We start from the raw sequence: 13,042 nt of genomic DNA, 5'->3' as shown, positions 1-13,042 counted from the left end.
AGGGAGATGTGTGGAAATAAAAAGAGCGTGGTTGAGAGAGCAGAAGAGGGTGTTTTGAAATGGTTTGGGCACATGGAGAGAATGAGTGAGGAAAGATTGACCAAGAGGATATATGTGTTTGAGGTGGAGGGAACGAGGAGAAGTGGGAGACCAAATTGGAGTGAAAAAGATTTTGAGTGATCGGGGCCTGAACATGCAGGAGGGTGAAAGGCGGGCAAGGAATAGAGTGAACTGGATTGATGTGGTATACCGGGGTTGACGTGCTGTCAGTGGATTGAATCAGGGCATGTGAAGCGTCTGGGGTAAACCATGGAAAGTTGTGTGGGGCCTGGATGTGGAAAGGGAGCTGTGGTTTTGGGCATTATTGCATGACAGCTAGAGACTGAGTGTGAACGAATGGGGCCTTTGTTGTCTTTTCCTAGCGCTACCTCGCACACATTAGGGGGGAGGGGGATGGTATTCCATGTGTGGCGAGGTGGCGATGGGAATGAATAAGGGCAGACAGTGTGAATTGTGTGCATGGGTATATATGTATGTGTCTGTGTGTGTATATACATGTGTACACTGAGATGTATAGGTATGTATATTTGCGTGTGTGGACGTGTATGTATATACATGTGTATGGGGGTGGGTTGGGCCATTTCTTTCGTCTGTTTCCTTGCGCTACCTCGCAAACGCGGGAGACAGCGACAAAGCAAAATAAAAAATATATATATATATATATTTATATATATATATATATATATATATATATATATATATATATATATATATATATATATATATATATATATTGGTGGAAAGATGGAGTAAAAAAGATTTCGAGTGATAGGGGCTTGAACATGCAGGAGGGTGAAAGGCATGCAAGGAATAGAGTGAATTGGAACGAAAAGTCTCTCTTTCGATCGCCTATCAATTAACACGTAATCCAATAACGCTCTCTGGCCATCTCTCCTACTTACATACGTATACTTATGTATATCTCCCTTTTTAAACCAGGTATTCCCAATCACCAGTCCTTTTTCAGCACATAAATCTACAAGCTCTTAATCATTTCCATTTACAACACTGAACACCCCATGTATACCAATTATTCCCTCAACTGCCACATTACTCACCTTTGCATTCAAATCACCCATCACTATAACCCGGTCTTGTGCATCAAAACCACTAACACACTCATTCAGCTGCTCCCAAAACACTTGCCTCTCATGATCTTTCTTCTCATGCCCAGGTGCATATGCATCAATAATCACCCATCTCTCTCCATCAACTTTCAGTTTTACCCATATCAATCTAGAATTTACTTTCTTACACTCTATCACATACTCCTACAACTCCTGTTTCAGGAGTAGTGCTACTCCTTCTCTTACTCTTGTCCTCTCACTAACCCCTGACTTTACTCCCAAGACATTCCCAAACCACTCTTCCCCTTTACCCTTGAGCTTCGTTTCATTCAGAGCCAAAACATCCAGGTTCCTTTCCTCAAACATACTACCCATCTCTCCTTTTTTCTCATCTTGGTTACATCCACACACATTTAGACACCCCAATCTGAGCCTTCGAGGAGGATGAGCACTCCCCGCGAGACTCCTTCTTCTGTTTCCTCTTTTAGAAAGTCAAAATACAAGGAGGGGAGGGTTTCTCGCCCCCCCTCCCGTCCCCTTTAGTCGCCTTCTACGACACGTGAGGAATGTGTGGGAAGTATTCTTTCTCCCCTATCCCCAGGGAAAATATATTATATATATATATCATATATTTATATATCAGGGCCTGAACATACAGAAAGGTGAGAGGCGTGCAAAGAATAGAGTGAATTAGAATTATCACTCATTCTCTCCATGTGCCCAAACCATTTCAAAACACCATCTTCTGCTCTCTCAACCACGCTCTTTTTATTTCCACACATCTCTCTTACCCTTACATTATTTACTCGATCAAACCACCTCACACCACACATTGTCCTCAAACATCTCATTTCCAGCACATCCATCCTCCTGCGCACAACTCTATCCATAGCCCACGCCTCGCAACCATACAACATTGTTGGAACCACTATTCCTTCAAACATACCCATTTTTACTTTCCGAGATAATGTTCTCGACTTCCACACATTCTTCAAGGCTCCCAGGATTTTCGCCCCCTCCCCCACCCTATGATTCACTTCTGCTTCCATGGTTCCATCCGCTGCCAGATCCACTCCCAGATATCTAAAACACTTTACTTCCTCAAGTTTTTCTCCATTCAAACTTACTCCCAATTGACTTGACCCTCAACCCTACTGTACCTAATAACCTTGCTCTTATTCACATTTACTCTTAACTTTCTTCTTTCACACACTTTACCAAACTCAGTCACCAGCTTCTGCAGTTTCTCACATGAATCAGCCACCAGCGCTGTATCATCAGCGAACAACAACTGACTCATTTCCCAAGCTCTCTCATCCACAACAGACTTCATACTTGCCCCTCTTTCCAAAACTCTTGCATTCACCTCCCTAACAACCCCATCAATAAACAAATTAAACAACCATGGAGACATCACACACCCCTGCTGCAAACCTACATTCACTGAGAACCAATCACTTCCTCTCTTCCTACACGTACACATGTCTTACATCCTCGATAAAAACTTTTCACTGCTTCTAACAACTTGCCTCCCACACCATATATTCTTAATACCTTCCACAGAGCATCTCTATCAACTCTATCATATGCCTTCTCCAGATCCATAAATGCTACATACAAATCCATTTGCTTTTCTAAGTATTTCTCACGTACATTCTTCCTATGAGTCCACGGGGAAAATGAAACACGAAAAGTTCCCAAGTGCACTTTCGTGTAATAATTACATCATCAGGGGAGACACAAGAGAGAAATATAACAGTCAGTTGATATACATCGAAGAGACGAAGATAGGACGCCATTTGGTAAACATGTGATTGTCCAAGAAGGGCAACGAGCGTTCATAAACTTATCATTTTACAAATTTTATCAACAATAAAGTTATCTAATTTGTATAGACCATCACTAATAGTAAGATTATAATTCTTTGCGTATTTAATAAGAGAAGATTCAATGTTATTTCTCGTGGTGAGTTAGATTTAATAACTGAGATAGCATTACTCCAATCACTATAATGATCATAGTTTTTAACGTGATTAAACAAGGCATTTGATTCCTGTCCCGTTCTTATACTATATTTATGTTGCTTAAGTCTAACAGAAAGATCCTTACCAGTCTGCCCAACATAAAGCTTATCACAATTTCTACATGGCACTTTATAGATGCATCCAGGAGAATTTTCTGGTGAATTCCTGATTTAAGATATTCTTTATAGTATTATTGTTGCTGAAGGCAACATTTACATTAAAGGATTTAAGCAGCACGGGAAGTAAAGTAAAATTACTATTAAAAGGGAGAACTAAAAGACTCTTGGTGTCAATGGGAGGTTTGGGCTCAACTCTATATAATGATTCCTTCGCTAACTTAAGGTACTTTAACTTACATCCAATAGAATATATCTTTTCAAACTCACCATCAATATACTCTGGACTGCAAAAACGTAATGCCCTACGGAACATAGATTGAAAAGATGATTATTTATCTCTGTCATGTTGAGATGAGTAATAATGGGTATATGAGCATACATTGGTAGGTTTTCTGTATATGCTAAACTTAAACTTGTTTCCTTGCCTATATATTTCTCTCTTGTGTCTCCCCGATGATGTGATTATTACACGAAAGTGCACTTGGGAACTTATCGTGTTTCATTTTCCCTGTGGACTCATAGGAATATCTTGATCCCGCACAAAATTGTGATCCTTTCCAATATATATAGGGGAATGAATAAAGGCAGACAGTATGAATTATGAACATGTGTATATATGTATATGTCTGTGTGTGTATATATATGTATACGTTGAAATGTATAGGAATGTATATCTGCATGTGGACGTGTATTTATATACATGTGTATGTGGGTGGGTTGGGCCATTCTTTCATCTGTTTCCTTGCGCTACCTCGCTAACGCGGGAGACAGCGAAAAAGCAAAATAAATTAATAAATATGAATATATATACATATCCCCTGGGGATAGGGGAGAAAGCATACTTCCCACGTATCCCCTGCGTGTCGTAGAAGGCGACTAAAAGGGAAGGGCGCGGGCTGAAAGGGGAACGTTGAGAATATATGTGAATAAGAGCAAGGGTATTAGGTTCAGGTGTCAAGTTAGTTGGGATCTAAGTTTGAATGGAGAAAGATTGGAGGAAGCGAAGTGTTTTAGATAACTGGGAGTGGACTTAGCAGCAAATGGAACCATGTAAGTGGAAGTGAGTCATAGGGTGGGACTGGGCTTATGGTTTGTTGTGTTGTGTGAGGTCACTGTATGGAGTTTGCCTCATTTTGTTGCAGATTACCTTTTCAGAGAATTTTGAGACTGGTGGTTGAAGAGATATAGGGCAGCAAGAGGAGGAGAGAAGGGTGCTTTAGTGGGCTTTTTGAATGATATTACGTTAGCAAGTTTCCATATGTTTGGGATTTTGTTGTGTAGCCAAGGGTGGTGAAGATGTTTCTAAGTGCTTAGATTTTAACTGGGTCAAAGTGTTTTACATGGAAGTTTGATAATTGTCAGGGCCTTTTGTAGGAGAGTTCTTAGAGGTTTTAATATCACTGTTTGTATTGGTGGGAGTATGGGTGGGTGGGCAGTTGTTTCTGGATGGCTTTTGTAAGGTTTTTCATGACTTTCCTATCTATGGGTGAGGCTGGGTTATGTTAATGGAGGAATGCAAGTAGTTAGAGTGTTTTTCACTAATTAGGTTAGTGACAGTGTTATTTTGAGTTTGAATTCATTTTCATATTTCTGTTGATGGTGAGTGGTTTTGTCTGAGCTGGTTTCTTTGCTTTATGAGGTGTGCAACATGGTGAGACATTTAAGCTGTATTTCTTTCAATGCCTTTATGTTATGTGCTTTTTGTGAACTTAAAGTGCACTAAACCCTTGATAAAAATAATGTAAAAAAAAATGGATACTAATCCATGGGATGGTTAAAAGCCAGTCAGTTTGGTAAGCAGGCAATCCAAGAGAATTCTGTAGTACTAGGCTGCCAGGAGTGAGCCGATAAAGATGTCACCTCTGAGGCAGTCTGTGACTGGCCAAAGACAGTCCCTAAACAAGCAGGCTTTGGCTATTTTGAAAGGAAGAAGTAATGGGTAGAGAAGGTTAATGTTTTCCCAGTGGAAAGACAGACAATTCAAATATTCATATTCTAACCACAATATTCCAAAAAATATTCTAGAGAATCTCTCATGCTTGCAGGACAAACTCCAGAGGAAAGAAAAGATGTCCGAAAGATAGACAATTCAAATATTCTAACGACAATATTCCAAAAAATATTCTAGAGAATCTCTCATGCTGGCAGGACAAACTCCAGAGGAAAGAAAAGATGTCTGCCAATGTTTTTTACTCCTTCATTTCTTCCTATGATTTTTCTTTTTTTACTAAAAATGCTCTGATTGGATGCATCAACCAACAAACTGAATTTATACAATGTTGACATAATATCTTACAACACAGAAAGCTGAAACATCTAAAAGCAAGCTGTTTAATGAAAGTTTTGAAGTGATGATGTGTTTTTCTGAGCAAATATATTTGTTCACTACTGCTTCTGCTATATTTTCATAATGGAAATGTCTGGGGAGGATTTGTTTGGAACGAATAATGTCCTGGAACTTTAGATCACCTTTCAATGCTCCAATAAGGCATTCATCCCCACCATCCCCTTCACAATGCCAAAGGCTCAACTGTTGCAATAGTGATCGTCCAGAGGTTAATCTGTCTTTTTCAACATTATCTCAAGTGTATTTTTGTTGTTAATGGAAAATTCAACTGAGTTTTAAAACTACCAGGCCAGGCTGTGATTTGTTTCAAAATAATTTCATACATATTACTTACCTAATCCTACTATATATATAATAATTTCATATTAAATTCTGAAAAATGAATAGGAGATGAAAGCTTCATAAATATATAACATTACACAATTATATATATATATATATATATATATATATATATATATATATATATATATATATATATATATATATATATATGTATATATATATATATATATATATATATATATATATATATATATATATATATATATAGCGTCTGGGGTAAACCATGGAAAGCTGTGTAGGTATGTATATTTGCGTGTGTGGACGTATGTATATACATAAGTATGGGGGTGGGTTGGGCCATTTCTTTCGTCTGTTTCCTTGCGCTACCTCGCAAACGCAGGAGACAGCAACAAAGCAAAAAAAAAAAAAAAAAAAAAAAAAAAAAAAAATATATATATATATATATATATATATATATATATATATATATATATATATATATATATATATATATATATATAATTACAGAGGTATAAGTTTGCTGAGTATTCCTGGTAAATTATATGGGAGGGTATTGATTGAGAGGGTGAAGGCATGTACAGAGCATCAGATTGGGGAAGAGCAGTGTGGTTTCAGAAGTGGTAGAGGATGTGTGGATCAGGTGTTTGCTTTGAAGAATGTATGTGAGAAATACTTAGAAAAGCAAATGGATTTGTATGTAGCATTTATGGATCTGGAGAAGGCATATGATAGAGTTGATAGCGATGCTCTGTGGAAGGTATTAAGAATATATGGTGTGGGAGGCAAGTTGTTAGAAGCAGTGAAAAGTTTTTATCGAGGATGTAAGGCATGTGTACGTATAGGAAGAGAGGAAAGTGATTGGTTCTCAGTGAATGTAGGTTTGCGGCAGGGGTGTGTGATGTCTCCATGGTTGTTTAATTTGTTTATGGATGGGGTTGTTAGGGAGGTGAATGCAAGAGTTTTGGAAAGAGGGGCAAGTATGAAGTCTGTTGTGGATGAGAGAGCTTGGGAAGTGAGTCATTTGTTGTTTGCTGATGATACAGCACTGGTGGCTGATTCATGTGAGAAACTGCAGAAGCTGGTGACTGAGTTTGGTAAAGTGTGTGAAAGAAGAAAGTTAAGAGTAAATGTGAATAAGAGCAAGGTTATTAGGTACAGTAGGGTTGAGGGTCAAGTCAATTGGGAGGTAAGTTTGAATGGAGAAAAACTGGAGGAAGTAAAGTGTTTTAGATATCTGGGAGTGGATCTGGCAGCGGATGGAACCATGGAAGCGGAAGTGGACCATAGGGTGGGGGAGGGGGCGAAAATCCTGGGAGCCTTGAAGAATGTGTGGAAGTCGAGAACATTATCTCGGAAAGCAAAAATGGGTATGTTTGAAGGAATAGTGGTTCCAACAATGTTGTATGGTTGCGAGGCGTGGGCTATGGATAGAGTTGTGCGCAGGAGGATGGATGTGCTGGAAATGAGATGTTTGAGGACAATGTGTGGTGTGAGGTGGTTTGATCGAGTAAGTAACGTAAGGGTAAGAGAGATGTGTGGAAATAAAAAGAGCGTGGTTGAGAGAGCAGAAGAGGGTGTTTTGAAGTGGTTTGGGCACATGGAGAGAATGAGTGAGGAAAGATTGACCAAGAGGATATATGTGTCGGAGGTGGAGGGAACGAGGAGAAGAGGGAGACCAAATTGGAGGTGGAAAGATGGAGTGAAAAGGATTTGTGTGATCGGGGCCTGAACATGCAGGAGGGTGAAAGGAGGGCAAGGAATAGAGTGAATTGGAGCGATGTGGTATACAGGGGTTGACGTGCTGTCAGTGGATTGAATCAAGGCATGTGAAGCGTCTGGGGTAAACCATGGAAAGCTGTGTAGGTATGAATATTTGCGTGTGTGGACGTGTGTATGTACATGTGTATGGGGGGGGGGGTTGGGCCATTTCTTTCGTCTGTTTCCTTGCGCTACCTCGCAAACGCGGGAGACAGCGACAAAGTAAAAAAAAAAAAAAAAAAAAAAAAAAAAAAAAAAATATATATATATATATATATATATATATATATATATATATATATATATATATAGAGTGTGTCTGTTGTAAGTGTATCCAGGCAACCACCCTACCTATATAAATATACAAAGTAAGATTTCCCAATACAATTTCAAGGCCAATTTTTGGGAAGGGGTACCATCTGCTAAATGGTTTTACAAAACATATGCTCAATAACCCTCTAGGCACAAGAAAGGGAGGTATTACAGTTTGTTTGATGTTGCTGGCATTACCACAAATCTCTATATATATAAACATTTCTAAAAATATTCTTGATAAAGGATATATGTAAATGTATATATTATGTTGATCATAACAGAATAAAAGCAAAGTAATAATCATTCCATCAACAACATGCATGGTGGCAACACTGTACACAGTTTTCTATAACGATGGTGGTACAGAAGTTTGTCAGCAGATTTTACTACCCTAAATTTATTTTCTACTGTTTATATCTCATTTTCTTTAAGAGTAAGACTGTTTTCCATTCTACTAGGAAAAATTAAGTCATAGAGGATTGTAGAGTTAACTACATGGTTAACAACTTAGCTCTCTGGAGAATATCTAGATGACTAACAAATATCCAGGAACATACTTTGTTGGCATGTCTGATCCTTATACAGCCCAGTGTTACACTATTCCCTAGAATACCTTTTATATCTACTAAGCAACTGCACAGTTTCAGAACCACTCAGCTAGGCATGACATGATCTTATCCTGTTAAAAGGTTACACTAATTAAGAGCTAACCAACTTACTAAATCGATCAATTACTTTAAAATCACGACTTCCTAACATTGAAATCTTAGAACTACCTAGTTTCCTTAAAAAATGCACCATCATAAAACAACCTAGCTTCCTATTCAGAAAATCAGACTCATACAAACTAGCTTAAAAAAAAGATGAACTTTCTCAAAATCACCTAGCTACCAAAACAGATAAAGTACCTTACAGCCATCCAGCTTCCAAACCAAATATATCACCACAAAAATAAATTTTTCTTAAACAAACATATCTTTGAACAATCTGGTTTCCTAATTAAGTCTACTATTTTTGGGTCATTTTGTTCCCCAAAAATGCATTTCCTAATAACAACTTACCTACCTTAAAAAGATATAATAACTTAGAATCACCAAGCATCTACAGTATGTGTGCTATATTAAAACTAACTAATTGTACCAAATACATGTACTACCTGAGAACAACCTAAGTTTCTGAACTGGTGTAATATCTCAAATTCATCTAGTCTTTTAAATACATGCACCACCTGTACAGTCTCATAACCACCTAGCTACCTACACAAATGTACTACCTCAGAACAACTGATCTCCTTTAGATGTACCATCTTAGAACCATTTAACCTCTGAAACAAAAGCAATATCTCCAAACCATCTGAATTCTTTAGATATACTATCCAAGAGTCACCTAGCTTCCTCGACAGATGTGCAGTGTCCGCAAAAAACCTTGTCTGCCTCTCAAAACATTTTTACAGGTGATGTCACACTAACATTTTAACATTTAAAAATTTTCTCATCTCTGAAGATATCTGGGAATGAAATTGGCAAGATTCCAGATGAATTTTAAGTCCATGCTTTGTGTCCAATGGGTGTTGATCTCCTGAATGAGGTGAGGCACTAATGACGTGTTGCAGGGAGTAGCCACTTGATCATGTGTTCTGAGTGCCCAGTGAGCCTAAAAACCTCACATGTACCAACATTTTCTTGCTTCCAGGCAATAATTTGGGCTTTCTCCTTAAAAAGGTAAGGGCTAACCATCTTAAAGCACAGGTGGAAGAAAAACACCAAGAAGCAAAATGAAGTGGCAGCCTGTAAGAGTAAAGAGAGAATATCCTTTCCTCAATATAGCCTGAGGCACAATGAGATGGGTTGCTGGTGCTCACAGAGTTAGAAACACTAGTTTTAGAAACCAGATGTACAATGATTTCATCCTGAGAGTGGCATATGCTTGTACCCACATTCAAACTAAGCTGTAAGCCTCTGAAAATATATGGAGGACAGACAATGTTTTTTTTGCAGATACCATGCTGTCTTAGAATCACCTTTTCTATAAATATGTACCAACTTAAAAAACCATCTAGCTTCCTAAACAGATGTAATGCCTAACAAACACTGGTTTTCTAAGCATAACAGAACTAAGTAACTTCATAATTATATATGCTTACCTTAAAATCACATAGTTTCCTAAAAAAGACATACAAACATGGACACTAATAGAAAATACCAAGCATCCAAAGCAGACAAACTATCTTAGGACAACCTTACTTGCTAAACACATCACCTACCTTAAAACCATCTGGCTTCCTAAATAGATGTACTATCTTAGAACTCTCTATTCAGTATTCCCATCAATATTTTGAAATATGGGTTTCTGTACCCCCTGTGTAGCAAAGGTAGGGGTACAATCATAAAAAGTAAGGGTATACTTTTGAAAAAGAAAAAGAACATACTAGTAATAACATTTTAAGAGTTTTATTCATGTTAAAAAACTTACCATATACTTCAGTTATTATCAAATTTAATGGAACAGCAACTGACAGACATAAAAATTCAAGCTTTAATGGCGTGTGCATACATGCATGGATATGAATCTTTTTAATGAATCAGAATATCTAAGCATGATTTAAGTACTATTTTGCATGAATGGGAAAAATGGTAACTTCTAAACAGATGATGCAACTTAAACCACTTAAATTCCTAAACATGCTTAAAACAAACTGGCTTCCTGAACAGATACTTTGTCTTAAGTTTAAACCTATCTAGCTTCTTTGGAACAGCTATACCTAGCTATAACTACACTATCAAAGAACTACCTACCTTCCTTATCATTCCAGACTCTGGTAACCTTAAACAAATGCAATATTCTAAAACCATTAAGCATCTTCAATAAGTTTGAAATTAACAATGTTATGTGCCTGTGCTATCCTAAAATCACTTTGATCTCAACACTCTTACACATCTGTATTACTCTAGAACCTTCCTTAGCAAGTTTGAACTTACAACTAAATAACTGTACCATTCTAAAACTACATAGCTTTCTTAGCATGTCTGAACAAGATGTTCAAACACCTGAATCATCCTAACACCACCACATACCCTCTTATGTATACCTATTGACTGCATTTGAAAACAAGTATGCCATCCTAATCAAAATCTATATTTTTCATTGTATGAGAAAGTAAGACACTGTTGGAAGCCTAGCTGAGGAAAATAACTACATATCTCAGAAACTTTCCTGGAATAAGCCTAACACAACTAAACAATTCTATTACAAAAGCTATGAGTAAGCCATCATAACTTTCAAAGTACAATGCTCAAGGCTCTTAAAAGCTCACTGTTATTGCTAACAAATACTCATATACAATTAATAACTCTAAAGGTAAATTTTTTCACTTCAGAACAAATGTTACTCAACTGCTGGACTGAATTACAAAGAAACATACTATCTTACATTCTTACTTAAAGAAAAATTCTTTTAATATCATCCCAAAGTACCTTCATTTTTGACCACCTCCCCCATCAAGAGACCAGAAGACTCAAATGCAGTGCTTGAAGCAGTTACTGGGATATTTTACTCATTTATTTGGCTATCAATAAAACTGAAGCAGTTGCCACTTCCTCACACTAAGAATACAAATAAACAGAATGAGGGATGCTTGGCACATATAAATCAAGTGATAAACAAAAGTACAGATGAAGGAAAAAATGAAGGAGAGAGGGATGCACAGGGATAGACAATAATAAAATGGCAATATAAAAAGGACACAGTAAAGTTTAAAAATGGGTGGTAAACCACCAGTAAACTTCCTGCATAAATGTGACCAAAGAAAAAAGTCACAAGGAAGAAGAAACTTTTCTACTCACTAATGTAATGTTTTCAAAGACACTAGGGCCAAATAATCTACTACCTACAATATTTCATACTTCAGTATATAACTGTATGGTGTCTAGGGGAACAGGAAATGTAGTCCAAAGAATGTGGGTGTTTAAATCTTTCAGTAAGTTTTAAGCATATGGTTTCTTAATATATTTTATGATGGTCACTGCAATTCTTAGTGTAACTTGGCTTCCATGATGGAATTTAAAAAGGGTGCTCTCTTTATCAAATTTATTGCTTTAATTAGCCTCTTACTCATGGACCTGTCATTATGAATTACTGGAAGAAATTTAATAGTGTCATAGCAGGACTTCAAGCAAAATTTAATCATAACTCTAAAAGCATGAATGAGAAACAAGAAAATTATACCAAATGAACACTGCAATTAAACCTTGTGTGGACATTGACTTGTTACAACAGACGCACAAGCTATTACTTATATGCAGCTGAAAAGAATAATCTAAAAAAGGAAATTCAGGGATCTGTCAACTATCTGCCTTATCAATGCAGTCTAGAAGTCAAAAAAGCATATAAAAAAAATACAGCAACAATACATGGGACATGTTCTTTCACACAGGACAAGACTAGCCCATAAGTGAGAAGGAATCCCATACCTAGGTTCAGTGCCAACCACATGACACGACCCAGGAATGGGATATGGCCAGTATAAAGCCTCATAATATTGTTTGCTAACCTTTGCTGCTGCTTGCACTCTTTGTTGGTTTGCCCATGTCTGATCCATATATATCTTCTTCTGAAACACCGAAAGAAACATATTCTGTCAATACTGGTAATTGAGAACAAACCTTCCTCTTGGAAATTAAGAAATCTGATAGCAAATTATCACCATGGATCATAATGTGGACGACATTTACCACTATCTCTCTTCCAGAATAAAAGCATTTTCTGAATGAAGGAAGCTCATTAACGATAAGCAGCAAAGCAGAAATAAAAACTTTCAGGTGATGTAACTCGTGAATACCATATGATTAATCATAAAAAAGAAATGAGAATCTAAACTACATACCTTTCATCAAGACAATACTCATACACACAGTATGTGCTAGGATGATTTGTTAATGTGTCCAATGATTATAACCATATTAATGATGAAATGCAAAACCAGAAAAAATTCTGAATTTCCAAAATCAATACTAAATTAAAAAACAAACCTAATAACTGTCATTTGGT

General features: G+C 37.1%; 1 protein-coding gene across 7 annotated transcripts in view; it reads right to left on the bottom strand.

The window, feature by feature from the left end:
* Nucleotides 1-13,042, bottom strand: part of Cdk8 (cyclin-dependent kinase 8) — a 167,253-nt gene that overhangs the window by 41,653 nt on the left and 112,558 nt on the right. For 3 of the 7 annotated variants that reach the window (XM_071677127.1, XM_071677135.1, XM_071677120.1), the window contains one exon: nucleotides 12,546-12,605. The exons of the other annotated variants lie outside the window; for them this stretch is intronic. In XM_071677127.1, the coding sequence (XP_071533228.1) occupies nucleotides 12,546-12,605 (60 nt within the window). The remainder of the gene's footprint in view (nucleotides 1-12,545; nucleotides 12,606-13,042) is intronic. 7 annotated transcript variants of the gene reach the window in all.

Source organism: Panulirus ornatus, chromosome 2 (genome assembly GCF_036320965.1).
Source record: "Panulirus ornatus isolate Po-2019 chromosome 2, ASM3632096v1, whole genome shotgun sequence".
Taxonomy (NCBI): Eukaryota; Metazoa; Arthropoda; class Malacostraca; order Decapoda; family Palinuridae; genus Panulirus; species Panulirus ornatus.
The sequence above is the reverse complement of the archived record's forward strand: the minus strand, read 5'-3'. Positions and strand labels throughout refer to the sequence as shown.